Source organism: Canis lupus, chromosome 18 (assembly GCF_011100685.1).
Source record: "Canis lupus familiaris isolate Mischka breed German Shepherd chromosome 18, alternate assembly UU_Cfam_GSD_1.0, whole genome shotgun sequence".
In the NCBI taxonomy this organism is placed as follows: Eukaryota; Metazoa; Chordata; class Mammalia; order Carnivora; family Canidae; genus Canis; species Canis lupus.
In genome coordinates, this window is record NC_049239.1 from 18394027 (window position 1) to 18411619 (window position 17593).

General features: G+C 42.5%; 1 protein-coding gene across 8 annotated transcripts in view; it reads right to left on the reverse strand.

Moving 5' to 3' along the window:
• MAGI2 (membrane associated guanylate kinase, WW and PDZ domain containing 2) overlaps positions 1-17593 on the reverse strand; it is a 1330046-nt gene that overhangs the window by 142087 nt on the left and 1170366 nt on the right. For all 8 annotated transcript variants that reach the window (XM_038562829.1, XM_038562825.1, XM_038562824.1 and 5 more), the window contains 2 exons: positions 11376-11568; positions 4396-4644 (listed from right to left, as the gene is read on the reverse strand). In XM_038562829.1, coding sequence (XP_038418757.1) covers positions 4396-4644; positions 11376-11568 — 442 coding nt within the window. The remainder of the gene's footprint in view (positions 1-4395; positions 4645-11375; positions 11569-17593) is intronic.

The following is a 17593-nucleotide window of genomic DNA, read 5'->3' on the forward strand; positions in this document are numbered from 1 at the left end:
ATTCACCCACAGAAACCAGAGTCCAGACTGTTAAGACAATGGAATGAAGGCAGGAAGGGCCAAAAAGATGGGGCCTCTGCCGGGAGCCTTAGATTGTTGCTGTGGCCGCTGTCCCGAGCATGTTCAGCCTCGCTGCTTGCATCTCAGTGCACCAATCCTTTCCACAAGCTACCCTGCTCTCCCACTGATGTCTAAGTGACCATGTGTGTCTACTTCGTAAATGCCAACATAAGCTTCCTGACAAACTACAGAAAAGCAGGAGACTAAGGGTTACTTTTATCTCATCATTTGTGCCAAAGCCCTTCCTGGGAACCTCTGGTGGGAAAGTGGGTTTGCAGTGGGTGGGCACAGCAGGAGGCACCTAGGAGGACAGGTATAGCTCTGCGATAAAACCTGGATGTCAGGGTTCAGCCTTGAGCTGGAGAGGCCCAAAACCAACTTGTCAACCCTACTGTGCACGGCCATGGGGCCATCTTTCCAGAGAAAGCATCTGCTCCACTTGAAGTCAGACAGTTACCTGAGTCTTCTCTATCCTGTGTACACAGACCTCGGTGACAATGGAGTTAGTTGAAGGCGTGAAATGCCTTGAACTTCCCAAATATACCAAATTTCCAAGTTTTTTTTTTTTTAAGACCTTATCTATTTACTCATGAGAGAGAGAGAGAGAGAGAGAGAAGAGAGAGAGACAGAGACACAGGCAGAGGGAGAAGCAGGCTCCATGCAGGGAGCCCGACATAGGACTCGATCCTGTGACCCCAGGACCACGCCTGGGCCGAAGGCAGGCGCCAGACTACTGAGCCACCCAGGGATCCCCAAATTTCCAGTTTTTGAGAAGCTTCTAACATTGTTCCCGATATTCTGTTTCTCATTAATATGGCAATGAACATCTTTGTATACAAACCTTTGTTAGAATCTTTTTAAGAATTTAAAATTCAATTGCCTGTTACAAATTACTCTTATCCTAGGCTCTGGTCTGCAAACCACTTTGTTTTCTCTTGGATCTGATTTTTTTTTAAAGATTTTATTTATTTATTTATTTTAGAGCGAGAAAGAGACGGAGGAAGAGAGTGTGGGAGAAGCAGAGGAAGAAAGAGGAGCAGTTCGCAGGCTGAGGGCAGAGCCTGACGTGGGGCTCGATGCCAGGACCCTGAGATCGTGGCCTGAGCTGAGATGAAGAGTCAGATGCTTTGCCGAGTGAGCCACCCAGGCACCGCCTGCTGAATCCAATTTTAAGGTCTGAAGAAAATACTTAATATTTTGGACAATGGGACAAAAATGCTCAGGAAGCTTGCTTATTCCCACTTTAAATCAGGAAGGATATTCCTGGACCTCGGATGGAGGCTTCAGAGTCTTGCCTGCTGCCCAGCAGTATTTGGTCTCCTGGGTTATGGGTTTTGGATGGAAGCAGTGCGTTCCTTAATTACAGTAACAAACATAAAGGACATTGCTTCTTAATATTTTGGGAAATAATATTTTGAAAAAAAAATATCTGAGGCTTGGAAATGAGCCAGACTGAATGCCAGGTAATAAATAAACCAGGAACCCCACTGCCCATGTTCTCAACTGATGGAACATCTGGCACGTGTGGCAAAATTTTCACCCGGACTGAGAAAGTTACAGAAAGCAACTCTTTTCCCCCTTCAGGGTGGTGAGATTTACATTTGTGCTCCCCATCTCTCCTGTCTTCTCTGATACAGTCAATAGAGACACAGTGTTTGTAGGAGGTTCTAGAAGGCACTGCTTTGGGCCTGAACTTGGATGTTTCCTATGATGTTTTCTAGTTTATTGGCTAGTGAATTCTGGGAAGGCTTAGAGCCTAAAGCCTCAGCAAAGAAAGGCACACTCAGCGGGACTTGTGTGTCCCTCACCCCTGACCCAGGCTACAGGACTAAGCACTTCCACTTACTAATTCATTTAACCCTCAGAGCAACCCCTCGACATAGGTCCATTATCTTGTCTTTACAGTCAAGGAAACTGAGGCCCAAAGAGGTCATTTAACTTCCTCAAGGTTACCCACCTAAGAGATGCCGAAGCATGTTTTCGAATCCAGGCAGTGTGATTTTAGCTAGTTGAGTGCTCTGTCTGCCAACACCAAGGCTCGGTAGCCTTGACAAAAACCATGACCACATTCATGGTCCTTGGGCTCAGGTAAGACATGAAAAGAAAAATGACCCAAACCCCAGGAATGATTGTGACTCCTGAGTACGTGATACTATCATGCTCTCCAGCCTCATAGAATTAAGGACCCTTAATATTCTGAGGATGGATATGTGACATGAGGATGGCTCTTTACCATTCATGAGGTACTTAGCCTTTCTCTTTAAAATTAGAGCTCCAAATTATAAGAGAAGTTAAGTAGGAAACAGCATCAGGTTCAGAAAGCTTTTAGGTGCATGCCGCAAATTATATCTTGTAAACGCTACAGGCCATCAGTATAATCACTGCTCTTCCCACAGAACATGTGGGCAACCTGCATTTCAAACTCCTTAAATTGAAAAGAAATAAATATGTGAAAAAAGAAGCCAGGAAGCATCATGAATATATTTCTACTCTCTAGGGTGATGTAAAATAATTCCATTTTGAAAATGGCTACAATTATTCTTTTGAGGTCAGTCTAATGTCACCAAGGTAGGAAGACAAATTCACATTAATTGTAAGCATTTGTACGTGTTGTTTTCCAAATCTACCTATGCATGGATTTTATTTGCAATAGAAAAAGCATCTGTGGCTTCTCCATGTAGTAAGTGCATGTGTGCACACACACTCATTTCTCTCCATGCACTTAGCAATAATGCCACCACACCTCAAAGAAATCTGAGGCCTTAACTGCATGGTTAGCACTTTCATTGTGGTGGCATACTTTTTATACTTTTTATTTTTATTTGGGTCCTTTACATACCCTGCCCCAATCTGCCTGAGTGGAATAGCTACAAAAGCTCTCTGTGGACATTTTTTCCCAAGTCTACATTATTGGAACGCTGTTTATATAATTCATGAAGATCTTCAGTCTTATGTCCTTTTAATCCCGGTGAATCTATCATTCTGACATAATCTTGCTTTTACTCTCTGCTTAAAGATTGGATTTCTTCATTTTGGGCAGGAAAAGAGAAATGAAATTGTACTTTCAGATGTATGCACTTTGGCTTCTGCACCTACTCACTGAGGTTTCGCACCTCTATAGTTTTCATTTTTGAATTTTCAACGGTAAAGTGAAACAGGGCCATTTCTTTCCATTCAGTCGTGGCGGTGTTTTGGGAACATTAACTGTATCATAAAAAGTGCTTATTTGTCCTCAATGATTTGATTTCTTGAGTACTGTTTGACAACTCCCCGTTACCCCATGTGCTGGAAACCATCACAATTTATGAGAATTTTAGGACCACATGACTCAATTAACTTTGTCTCAATGCTCTCTATTTCCATGTTTCTATCCATAATATTTTGGGCTAAATCACTTCAACGTGAAAAATGGGCAAGTTTCCTATCGCCTTTTCTGTCCTACTACCTGCTGGTAGCCGGGTAACTTCTGGAATAACGTTGCCCAAAGGAAAACCACCAAGGAAGACTGAGAATCTACAAGACGACTGATTGTAAGAGAAATACAACTGCTGACTGTTACCTGTTGTACAGACTCATAGATTTGGAGGAGCCCTAGGTGAAGTCATGGACGTTGCCCCACCCACTGCTACTACACCAGGGGAAGGTTCCAGGATCTCTACACCTGCAGGGCCCTTTTAAGGACCTCTTGATTCTGTCTGAGGCTTCCATTCTTGCTCTTTTCTCCTGATTTCATTAAAAAATGTAAGTTGGGGTTTCTGTCCATTGCTTAACCCCCACCCCCATGGTTCCCATGGACTTAGACTACAGTCCAGACTTTTCCCCATGGCCGTGTGAAGCCCTGTGCAGCCTGCCTCCTGTCTAGTCCTCTGTCTTGGTCTCACATTGCTCTTTCATGTCCATTCTATCACAGCCACACTGAGTTCTGCAGAGTTCTTGAATGCTGAGCTGCTTCCTGGACTGCTTTTCCCCCAGATGCTTTGCATATCTGGTTTCATCCTATCAAACCGGAAGGAGCTCTCCTTCCCTCATACCAACACTCTCACACCACTCGGTTTTATTTTCTTCCCACTTAAACAAATATGAATTCAGAGCTTTTATGAGGGTTGTGGGGTCCGGGGGACATTAGATGCAATCTTGCATTCTTCCTAAGCCAAAGGTTCAGCAATGTTTGGTTAATCATAGGTTAAGAACGTCTTATTCGTGGCCACAGCCTGAGAGTTTCTGTCTCCACGAGATGCCTACAGCAGCCCTCTGCTCTGTATGTCCAGTATCCCTCCCACCAGAACTAATGAACACAAGATCTCTTATTCAAAGGCAAGGGAAGCCATCACTTACTGATAGTGGATCCGGACTCAGGTCTGTTCAGGGAGCTGATGATGACAAAGCCGAAGCCTTCGTTCTCTTTGCGGTGAATGACCACATCACTGGTCTGCAGGCTGTGCGAGGCAAAGCCTTCAGGAGGAGAGGCATTGCTACTTGTGGCAGCATGGTTGCTGTTGGCGTAGGTTGCGTAGTCACTGCGTGGAGAGCTGTGGTGGGTTGATACGGAGCCTGGACTCCTCCCATTCTCTGGGCAGGGTTCCCCTGCAATACACATTGTGTGCAGGCACTCAGTTATTCACCAAGGGTCTTGATGAGTGCCTGCGTGTACTAGGTGCACTTCTAGACATTGGCATTGTTACAAGACTGGTTGACTGGCTTCCGATCTCCATGAGTAGATAGGGCTACTTACCTAGGTATGGAGCACCCAGGTCTAAGCCCCATTCCATTCTTCACAGCAAACATAGCTAACCCCCTCATCAGCTTCTGCTGTGCTGCTACTATTTCCTATCTTCCTTTTTTGTTAAATCTGTAACCCCCCTGGGACAATGCCTTTAGATATTGAGCTTCTTCTTTTTTTTTTCTTAAAAATTTATTCATTCATTTGAGAGAGGCAGGGGAGGGGCAGAGGGAGAGGGAGAGGGGAAGCAGACTCCCACTGAGCAGGGAGCCCCACATGGGGCTTGATCTCACAACCCTGGGATCACAACCTGAGCCAAAACCAAGAGTCAGACGCTTAACTGACAGAGCCACCCAGGAGCCCCTAGATATTGAGCTTCTTAGTTGCATAACAGTAATTATTAAGAGATTATAAAACAGTGGACAGTATTTTAAACTACATTGTGTACAGGAATTAAAGAACTTGCAAAAACTATGAATCTTCAGCGCCTACATGTAGAAAGTGTTTTTAGGAAGACTGGGCGTAGGAATCCCAAAGAGGTTTCCAGGCCACCATTGAGCAATGCTGCTGGAGGGGTACGGTAAGTGGGGCTAACTTAACAGCCCAGGACGTCCATGTAAAGGGACCTATCATAATTTTAATAAGAGCCACAGTTTTATTTAATTTTGTGATACTCTGTTAGCCCAAAAGTGTTAATTCACCTGGTGTAGATGGGAAATGTCTTTCTTAAAGGATCCTTCTTTTATTCACTCATTCTAGGTTCAAATCTAACAATGATGTCAGGCCAAGGGATGATGAGTTTTGAATCTCTGAGAGAGGTGTCAGTGGCACTGCTCATTTATACTCTGTATTATTACAAAATATACTCTATTATCAGCCAGATAAACCAAACCAATACTTCCATGAGAAAACAAGCTTATTTACAGGGAAAAATGATAGAAAGTTGGCAGCCAAGAGAAGCTGCTTTTTAAAAATGAAAGTTCATCTGTCACCGAGAAAGAATTTTGTCATTTTAATTTAATACCTAGGTTTCGGTATTCTGATTAAAAGAACTGAAGCGGGTACCCTAGAATACTGTTATTAAAAATAGAGCTGTTTCATCTCCATCTTACACTTTGATTAGTGTGCTTAGAGGATGTTTATGGAACAGAGAAACAGTAAGAAGGAAAGTAATCACAATTAATTATTCCTTTTTGGGTCTCTAGGTATGGTTTCCTATGTTGAGCTCTGGTAGGTGTCTCATATGGAGAGTCACAAATAATTATAAAAACTAATTACTAAAAAATTAGCAAAAGTTCCAGTGAAGGTTCTTATCTTGATAAGCTGCAGTTCCATTCTGAAATGAAAAGTCATTTCATTTCAAAATTCAAAATCATTTCAAAAATCAGGGAGAAAGAACACAGACTACAAGAGATTTTTTGGAGCTGCATTTATTCATATACTCAGATTAAAAAATTGTCTTAATGCCAAAACGTATTCATTTCTTTGTTTGTAATAGCAGAATGAATAAGACCCAGGCTGCTTTTTATTATTATTTGATGAATTTGAATTTTTCTGTAAGATTTAATTAATCAGGTTTTAATTAAAGAAAACAAATGGATGCTTTTCGTCTGTAAGAAATACTGAGGTGAGAAAAGAGCAAAATGTCAAGGTCAAGGCCTTTCCCTCTTTTCTGCCAGAATTTAATTTACTGCCTGTAAGATGTACCCTACCCACGAGAAAATATCATCCGAAGACAAGCTGTTACTGTCTTGGTGAAGCACGTGTCCTTTATCGGTCTTTGTGCAAGTTGGAAATAAAGTGATTAGAGATAGTCAGGAAGAAGAAAAACAAACAATTATGAAGCTGCAACATTAAATTGAAAATCTCCCCGAGTTATTGGACCAGATCAGTAACTAAATGTCATAGGCATTGACAAGAGAGATCTCATTTTCCGGCTGTCATATTTTAGGGGGTTGAGGGCTGTGCTTGTCAGTAAAGCAGCAACAAAGGGAAAGGATCTGTCTTTGCAGTAAGTGGCTGGGAGTGGCTCTGCCACAGTTTCTAGAGGAAGAAAGACTGATCAACATGAGTGCTCCCTGGAGAAGGGAAAGAGTCCAAAACATTAAGAGAATACCATTCTATTGCTTTCGGACTTCTCTTTCAACCTCTAGAACAAAATTCTTCATCTTTAACAACATGAACACATTTAAAACCAGGGAGCTAAGAAGATTTCCAATGGTAGAATTTGAGGGAGAGAATTGATTCCACGTTATTTTTCTACTCAGCTGGCTCTAGACCCAAATGAGACCATCTTCTTGCCAACAACCCTTCCTGGTGAGGGTACCAACAGCGTTGTTTTAGAAGAATACAGTGAATGTGACAAAGTGACTAAATACGACATGCATTTTTTTTTTTTTAATTCACTAGCTTCCAGCATCCCTGACTCATCCTCCTGGCACTTGCACAGATGGGTGTACAGAATTCAGTCAATTAGTATCTACTCAAGCCAAATAATGAATTTTTAGGATGAGCATCTCTTTTGTCCTCACCAGTCATCCTGGAAATCATCACTGAGCTGACTGGAAGAGGTCTCTGTTTGGGAAGGTGGGCATTGTTGGCAATGCCATCCAGGTGAGATGGTTTCAATGAGAACGGTCAACCACTGGTCAGGGGCTGCTCCTCACCTGTAGACTCTCCCATTATTTGTGTCCAGGGCCAGCCTATACTTTGATAATTGTTAAAATTGATTGCCAATGTTTTTCAAAAGGGAGATTTTACAGAAATAGGGATTTCCAGTTTCTTTTTTTTTTTATTTTTTATTTATGATAGGCACACAGTGAGAGAGAGAGAGAGAGAGGCAGAGACACAGGCAGAGGGAGACGCAGGCTCCATGCAGCGGGAGCCCGACGTGGGATTCGATCCCGGGTCTCCAGGATCACGCCCTGGGCCAAAGGCAGGCGCTAAACCGCTGCGCCACCCAGAGATCCCGGATTTCCAGTTTCTCTTGAAATATCTGGCAGTTAATAGCTAGAGCTGGGCAGCGGCTGCTCCCTTTACCAGATTTGTGTTTGCAAGCCACCACGGTGCCAACAACCCCCCAGTGCCTCCTGCAAATTCCTGTCTTACTCATTTACCCGTAGAGTGAGGAGTATGCAGGGCCAAAGGGACGGGCTCCATCAGAACCCTAGTTTCCCTTCCAGATCACATGCTGGGTACCAGGACTCTAGGGCCCTCTCACAAACAGAGCTTGCCCGCTTCCAGGGTGTGCCTGGGCCTCTTTTCTGGGCTGTACCCCAGGAGCATGGCAGCACGGTAAATGTCTTGTCCTGAAGCATGGCCGAGGCTATGGGGTATGCTGGCACAGGCTGGACTGTCCTCATGGGGCCTGACGGAGGAGGGAGCAGCCCACAGGCTGTGGCCCTGCCAAAGCCAGGGGCTGGCCTGCCTGCAGGCATGTGGGTTTGTGCACTCCTGGTCTATCCTCATCAAAGCGGACAACTTATTTACATGGGTGACATGCTCAAGGACAAAGAAGATGGGGACGTGTTTAGAATCGCCAAAAAAAAAGCGTAGTAACCAGGACCAGGGAACCCACTGGCACTCTAAACAATGGCTAAGCGTTTCAGCCAGCTGCCAAGAAAACCTTCTCTTTCTTGGCATTAAGCCAAGAGTTAGACTTTCCCTGAGATGTTAGAGAACAGATACAGATGGAGAGCTTTAAGACGGACTCTAACGTGTTTGATTAAGTCATAAAATGCTCTTTCACATCAATTCTAGATTGACACATTAGGAAATTCCTCAGGCACCCTTCCCTCAGATGAATAGTGTGTATTCAAAATAACGTGTCATTAGGTTGAACATCTCAAAGCTGAGCTAATCAACATATAAATATTTATACTTCAGTGTAATAATTAAAGCCACTCTTCTAATATCCTTGGGGAAAAAACAGCTAACCATTGGAGCCGGTGGCATGGATAAGACATCTCTCAAAACTAGTTTAAAGTGGAAGGTCTGGGCTATAACAATTTGGTAAATGAAATTGGATGTATTATTGGATGTTTCCTTTCTTCTTTCCTTTCTTCACTCCAAGATTTCTCCTTTTTGAGGATCTAGCTTGTCATTGCCTCCTTAAGAACTTGGCCGCTTTATCTTTAGTGTGTACACTTTAAAAATACTTTAATATTTGCAGGGTTTTGTGCTAATTTCTGCCCAAATGGAACTAACTAGGCGGTGTCTCTCATAATAGAAGTGGTTTTCTGTTGAGCATTAACTTGGAAGCCAGTGCCCGGTGGCTTCTGAGGAGGGTCAGGACATTTGTACAAGCATCAGGGTGAAAGCTTTAACTTCTACCTCCCTTCTTCCCAGCTCCTGACACAGCTCCTTTGTGCAGGAAGGCGGCGACTCTGTCCCTCTTCTTACCCATCTTTTGTGTCTTTGCAAGCTGCTTGCTCACGTCCCTTCAGCTTTGAACCATCTCGTCACAAAATAGCTCATACCTCCCAAGCCTTTGCTTGGGAAAGCGTAATAATAATGCTAACAGCCCTTGAGAAGGCATTTCCACCATCATATCCATTTGTGGCTGTTCCTTTTCGCTGTTGGAGAAACAGCAGCTATGAAGAAAAGCTGCCTTGCTATGCCTTTAAAAAATCTGTCCCATTCTACTTCTAGGCATTTACTTCACCATCAAAGTATCCTTTCCTGAACTTAATCATTTTCAATACTGATGAAGCTTTCAAGGAAGAGTGAGCTGAATTAACTTGGAAACTCTCCTGGTGTGAACGAGCAGTCTGCAGCCGAACATTTTCAAAAATTAAATGCACTTGAGATGCACTCGAAAGCCTAAATGAGTAAAGTTGGTAAGAACTGCAGCAAAGAGCATCTTCACCAAAGTCACATGATCCACAAATTGCAAGAATACGTTTTTGCAGCATTTGGCACACACTCCAATAGCTTGGATTGATTAGAACAAAATTTAATTTGCAATAATCAGCTGGTGGCAAGGGGAGCATGAAATTATGTTGGTGCACTGGCTTTGCACCTTGCAGTATATTTCCTTGTAAATCAGGTATCTTTTTAATTTATCTTTGGGTTACAGAGCATATAGCACAGCAAACTTTTTATTAAAAATCACTCTTAGGGAGAGAGACAGTTAAATGTTAACCAAGCAAACACTGTCTTCCTCCTGGCATCTTGCCCAAGGATAAGTCATAATTCAAGGTGTTTTACTTCTTTGGGTCAAGTGGTATGCCATGAATTTCTGAAGATGAATGGCACTTCTTAGCAAAACCTCCATACGATCCAAGATATATGGCAGTCTCGAACTGGTGAGGGCTGACAATTCTTCTGGCTTGCCCTTTTAAATGACTGCCCTTGATCAAAGTCTAGTTTCTAGAAGACTTGAATAGAAAAAGGATTTTTAGTTCGATTAATAAGCTTTATCTTCCCTAGTTATTCACAGCTGTGATTAGCCAGTGACCCCCCCCCCCCTTATCTTTTTTGATTCGGGTGTGTTATAATAATAACACATACAGAAGACTATTTATGTAAGGGAGTGGCATTTGCTAGCAATTGGTCTCACATCTTTGAATTCACTGGGGGTGGGATGGGAGAGGGCCCGAGGTGGCAATAAAGCCACAAGCACTGGCTGGGGAGCTAAGAGCCTCGGCATTATCACTGACCCACTGCAGACTCCTGGGCAAGCAGACTGCTGGACTAGACCTCTGGGCCTTTGTTTCCTTAGCTGTAACACGAGGGAGCTCATGCCACTAAGGTCCCTCTTTACCTTAGTGTAGAGGAGGGCCGGGGGGCTGAGCAAGAGGCCCGTGGCCACAAGGGCAGAAGGTGACCGACTGTCGCTGGTGCTGTTCCTCCTGCAATTCGCAGGGCAAAGCACAGGCTGTTGGGATCCTACTGCCAACATTACTGAGTGCTTAGATTATGAAAAACAGCTGATTTTTGTAACAGACTTACTTATAAAAATATAAATCTTTTTTGGGGGGCATTATGATGATGGACAGAGATAAACTGAATCTTATTATGACTGTGAAGGCTGTTAAAAGTGAAGTCTTTGGTGGATTCTTTTCTGAAGCTAGGAAATGGCTGCAAAGGGAATAATTACTTCTAATTTACCAGTTTCATAAGTTTGGAGGTAAATGAATTGTGTTCTCTCAGAAAGATGTACAAGCTATATTTTTGTAATATTGTTACCTTTTATCAGGCTCTACAATGGAGGCCAATTTTCCAGCCTAGTTGCCTTATTATGGTATCAAAATGCTGTGGTTCTTGGTTTGTAAACACAAGGAGGAACATTTTCAAAAGCTGTATTTTTCACTACCGTAATGTTCCTCTTAGAGCTAGCATCCACCAAAGAGCAAAGAGAATATGCATCTGAAATTAGACCCAAGCTTTGTGGGAAATTTTTAATGACTACACTGAAAATATCTGCTTGGAGTGGAGTGAAAATCTGCACTTTCAAAATCAGAGTTACATTTGGAATATCTAGGTTGGCTTTTTTCCTTGTCTTTTTTCCTTGATTTAAAATTTTGTTTCCATGTCCCATAAAGGCATTTTACCACCTGAGCCCCAAACCTCCCTGTTGGCTTGAGCCACACACCTCCACATAGCACCTTCCTTCTCACAGTGAGGTTGACCTGCCCGTTCCGGGCTGCATGGTGCATCAGGTCGATGACATAGCGGTGGGTCTTGCCAGCCACTGGAATCCCGTCAACATAGACAAGCTCGTCTCCCGGGTGTAGGCGGCCGTCTCTGTCGGCTGAACCCATGGCAATGACTGCGCCAATCAAAATCTAGAGGACAGTGAGAAAGAAAGGATGTTTACATTTCAGCTTTTCCCCCTATATATATAAATATGATTTATTTATGTACATATTATAGATAACGATATTTATATATAATTTCTTTATATATTTATATGATATATTTCTTTATAAATATATAAATTTATAAATATATATTTCTTTATAAAGAAATTATATATAAATATAATATATATAACATCATATATAGATATGATTTCTTTATATAGATGTACAACTTGGTGTAAGGTTTTACTCCAAACCTGAGCATGTATTTGAAAAATGAAAAAATGAGGGGCTGAAGGGTGCCTTTCCCACTCTTCCAGGTTGCTAGCTCCTTTAAGAGAAATAAACATTTTGAACTCGCTGCTGATGGCCATGGAATCTGGGGGATGCTTGCTTCCTGGCTCACCAGTTACCACCCTTAAGGAAAATTTTAACCCCAAATAATCTGATGTTATTGGCCACTGTGCATATATAGTGAATGGGAGATTGAATCCTGGCTCCACTTCTTGTTTGTGTGGCCTGGGGCAAGTCTTAACCCTTTGTGAGCCTCAGTTTCTTCATCTGCAAAATGGGAAATGAAGTAATGGGAGCTACTTCCTGGAGTTGTTGGGAGAACTAAATGAAATAATGCATGCAAAGCATTTAACTTTGCTCATGGCACATAGTGAGGGCTCAAAAAGTTTCAGGGGAAACTAGATTATGAAGCTGATAATGATTCAATTTTGTTTGTTTGCTTTGCTTTGAAAGGCTGGAGGTAAGGAGAAAATAAAACAAAGCAAAACTCACAGTTACCTTTCTGGCCAGTTGACTTAAAAAAAGTCTCAGTCAAACCTCCTCCTGATTTTTTTTTTTTTTTTTTAGATTTTATTTATTTATTCATCACACACACACACACACACACACAGAGGCAGAGACACAGGCAGAGGGAGAAGGAGGGTCCATACAGGGAACCCGATGTGGGATTCGATCCCGGGACTCCAGGACCACACCCTGAGCCAAAGGCAGATGCTCAACCCCTGAGCCACCCAGGCGTCCCAAACCTCTGCCCAATTTTTGCTCTGTTCCTTTGAATATTAGAGCACTGTCCTCTGCATAAAGGACATTGCTAGTTTTGCCTGTCCCCTGAAATGCTTCTGCTGTTTAGGTGACTCTTACACCAGGATATGAGGAGGTACACATCTGTGAAATGTGTGAACTGTAATTCCCTGAACCAGGGACTGTAACGAAGGGTCTAACATACGGCCTCCCACTTCTCATTGGAAACACTCAGGTTAGTGTCCATTAACAGGTTTTTTTTTTTTCTTTCTCAGAAAAAAAAAACAACAACAATAGCACTAAACATTTTCGTTTCACTGTTTAACCTACAATTTTTCCAACACACAGACAACAGATATTCTTCTTTTGCCAATGATTTCTTTCCAATCCCAGATCTGTGGATCCCAGCTAATTTGCAGAATTGCTCCATCGTGACTGCAGGCTCGCATGTGGCAGACTGATTCTTACTTGGTCACACTGCTCGGTGTGGGCCTGTCAACATGACAACCAGATGTGAATGCCCGGGACTTCTCAGGTATATGCAGAATTAGAGTCTGAAGAATCTTAGTTCAGGAAAAAACCTGAGGACTTCATAGCCTGGGTCTACTGAATAGCTTTCTTTATCCATAGAAATGAAAATTCTCTATCACTACAGCTACTTTCTCCCTGTTCCTGGGGGTGAGCTAGGGGCAGATTGCTTCTACACTGATTATTAGTGCTCTGATGAGTGATTTGTTATTGCCGTCACAAAGAAAACCTCACAATCCTGCCTCAGATTACGGAGTGGTTCATTCCCTGCAACGCTCCGACCCCATTTACTAGAGGCTGGCAGTTGGGCATGCTTCTGACATTTTCCGTTTCTCTTATTGTTATGCCAATCAGAATTTATGAGTTTTCTTTCTAAAAATGTTCCAATCTATTCTTCAAAAGACTCAACCCACTAAGGAGCCCTTCAAAGATTTGTTAAGTGCTTTGTGCAAAAGCCAGTTAAAATGAATGCTTATGTTTCTCCACTGTCCCCCGAAATGCTACACTTAGCTGGGTTAGTCCTCTAAAATGCTTCAACCTTTAGATTTCCTATGTGCTTTAGTGTGAGACTTTATAGCTAGTTAGAGAGAACAAAATGGCTCATGAACTATCTTGGCTCGTTAATTATCGACTTTAAGCTATAGCACTGACTCTAAATGATAAAAGTGAACCAAAATATGGGTCACATCTGAGAAGAGCCATGGCTGCAGTTGGGTCCTCTTCAAAAAGATTAACAACAAAATTTCACTTAGGAAAAAAAAAACACCACCAAAAAAAATCCTCCAAAATTTCACACTGAAAATTCCCATTCCTCCCTTGATATAAGCAGACAGCAAAGATAGACAGATGCTCTTAGAGTTATCTTCTTTCTTCCTAGGTGATACTAGCTTACTATCACCCATCAAAGGGAAAATCCCAGGAAAACATCAGCTTTTCTGCCGTGTTGCTGCCATATGAGTACAATTAATTCATTTATTCAGCAAATATTTATCGAACCCAGGGGCACTTTTAGGTGATAGGAAGTCATCAGTGAACAATGCATACAAATCCCTGCCCCTTATAGAACTTCTATTCTAGTGGTCAGACACTAAGTGTAGTAAGTGTGTAAGGTACGTTGTATGCTAGCTGGCACGTACTGGGTGAAAAAAGAGAGCAAGGTGGCGGGGGTGGGTGTCAGACATGTGGCTGAGGTGGTGGAAGAGGTGGTTAGAGCAGGTGACACTGAGAAGTTGACGTTTGAGCAAAGGCTAAAGGTTACCTGACATACGTTTTTAAAACTGGAAGCTTTGCTCTTTAAATTTTTGTTCATGTTATCGAATCTTATGTGTTTATTTCCAAACAAGTGGTAAATTCAACACAGTACTTCAATATAATTTATTATACGGTGTCGCATAATTCCTGTACATATATATATAATATATAATTATATTATAAATCCATCTTCTACCTTGTTTCAAACAAAGGTTGACCCAGCTATGAAACAAGCTTGAATTGAGCTGAGTGCGGTCACTGCAGATACAAAGCAGCTCTATGTATTTCTCTTTTTAGGAAAAACAAACACTTCTTTTCCCTTTTAATTCGAATATGCTTTGTATGTTCCAGACATTCTATGAGTTTATTTCCTGTCTGCTATGGTCACTGCAGAGACTAGATGGCCCATGGTTCCTTCTCGCACTGTAAGTCATATTGGCTTTTCAATGCATGTACATTCTCATGTTTGCTTATACTATTGAGAACAGGCCTCAGGACATCTGATCCTTTAAGCTAGTAGTTCTAACACTTGAGGGTACATGCGAATCACCTGGCGAGCTTATTATAACACAGCATTGGGAATCACCTCCGAGTGTGATACTATTGCAGGTCTGAGTTGGAACCTAAGTTTCCAAATGTTTAACAAGCTCCCTGGAGAGGTGGGGAGCCTGGTCTGTAGCTCTATCACACTCTGAGTAGCAAGGTCCTGAGTACTCTCACTTGGTTCAATGGCCACAGGATCTCTGGTCTCATTGGTCACCTTCTAAGTCCACCAAAGGACTCCCCCGCTGGTGCCTGGCCTGAGCTTCCTGATGCATCACCCTGGTCACTTTGCAGGTCTTTTGAGGGATCCCTTCTCCTCGCCAATCCCACCCCAAGCGCATAGGCTAAACGTCCCTTCTGGTCTGATCCTAGGCTATCCTGGCCACTGAACCTTCCCAACCAATACTGGCCTCACTCCACACACACCTCCCTCTGGCCTCACTGGATCCTTCAGCCTTGTGTAGACCCACTCATCAGTGTTTTCATTGCTCTTGAAGAAGTTATTTATCTTGTCCTCATTGCTTTGGCCCTGAAGGAAGAGATTTGTGGCAAAACAGCTAAAAAAAAAGACTGCTCCCTGACCCCAGGAACAACTGACCCATGGCCTTATCTTTCCAACTGACTTTTCTAAAAAACAAAAGAATCACAACTCCACAACTCCACAACTCTATCTTATAGGCTAGGAGGGCATGGAACAAAACAGAGTATTTGATACGAAATAACAGCAATCCACATTCAAGTGGCTGGTACCCTCGTAAGCCAGGGGAAAGAACACACACACACACACACACACACACACACACACACACACACAAAAGAAAAGAAAAACAAAGCCACAATCGTATGTGCAGCCCTTCCATTTATTTTAATTCTTTCCTGCTCTACCTAATGCAAGTCCAACCCCAGTAGGTCTGATCTGCAATAATTATAACCTGAGACAAGTTGACAGTATAGCAAACCGATTTCAGGCTCTTGCCTTTTGAAACTTCTCCCCAAGTTTGCACAGATTTCCTGACCAAGGAGTATGTCTATCATTACCTCTTCTTTCTATGAACAGTTTTTCTCCATTACAGCGTTTTCTAAATCTTTCCACCTTGATGCCTTCCCATCTCTTTTCAGCTCACAGCTGGAAATCCCATTTTTGGTCCTTTCTGGCAATTTTTCATTTCTTTCTATTTCTATTGTTATTTAACTGTGAAAAGTATTTCCTCTTGCAGGAAAAATGCCCATATGCTTTGTTGGAGCTGGAGTCCTGCTGTTCATTATTTGCCGAAAGCTGTGTTGTCGTGTTTAATGTGTGCCCTGAGATGTCAGTACCATTTCGTATATATGGAGGCAGAAACCTGTTTGATGTAATTTATGAGACCTCCTGTGGCTGGGGACCAAGTCACCTCATGCGCCTCTCCCTTTGCAGCACATCAGCAATTAAATGAGGCCAGCACATTTTGTTTATATATTATCTCTGGGCTTACAATGAAGGAAAGCAGGAAGGAAAGGCTTATGGGAAATCTTTACAGTAGACTCACTCTTCCTGACACGGTCTTTCTGAGGTGCAACATTCTGGTCTTCAAGGCATTACTTTCTGTCTTTGCTCGCATTAAGAAGATTTAGGCTTTTACTTTAATGACTTAGATGCCAAAATTGTAACTTGCAGTCTGTGTGTGTCTTAAATCATTCCAATGAAAGAATAAACCAGAATAAATCTAAATAAACACAATGAGGATAACCGACAATCCATGTCATCTGAGGAGGCCTTAGCATAGACACTGGATGCCTGCCCAGTGGAGGAAAGAAAGGACTCTAGCGTCAAAGCCTATGTTCAGAAGGGTTGGGAACTTGGGAGTGTGTGAACTGACAAGGTGCAAAGCTGTCCTGAGGTCAGGGGGTGACCATGGGTGCACTCACACACCTGAGCTTCATTTTGAGTAATACGTGCTCCATTTGGGCAACAATTTCACTGCTTCAGTGCCAGGTGCATTTCAGCCAGACGCTTCCTTCTTGAGCCAGCTGCGACCATGCCTTCCCTGTGACCAATCATGCAGTCCCTCCTACCCCTGGTGAAGATAATACTTCCATAATGTGGCTCTAGTTTACTCCCAAAGAGACAAAGCATGAGCCCATGGGGGAGAGGGGTTCCAGCAGAATAAGAATTTTATATTTCAAAGACTGTACTGAAGTATGCATCATGGGAAGAAATGGAACTTTATTACTTTCACATTTATTTCATAGTGTAATCTCTTATTTGTACTTATATATGAGGGAAAGGACCTGATAATATGCTTAGGGCTTGTAAAAACCATTATCTGGCCCTGGCTAAAGAGTCCTTTGGTGCAAAATATTCATCTTTCAGTCCAATCCTCCGGGATGGGAGTCTCAAAGACAGTAGACTAAATGAATAACAGGCATAAGGGGGTCTTGGGAACTGTGGCCATGCTCAGTTTTAAAGGCACCACTCTTTGGCTCTGGTCAGTTGTTGTCAATGAGAAAGATAAGCCCAATGTTGTAGATCTATTTTGAAGAGAATATGGAAATCTGAATTTTAAAACTGTGAAATTAGTTGGTGTTCCACAATTTTAAAACACCAGGTTGAGGAAAACTTGTTGTAGGGCTGCCAGGACACCATCTCTGATTCTAAGACTATACCATTTAAACT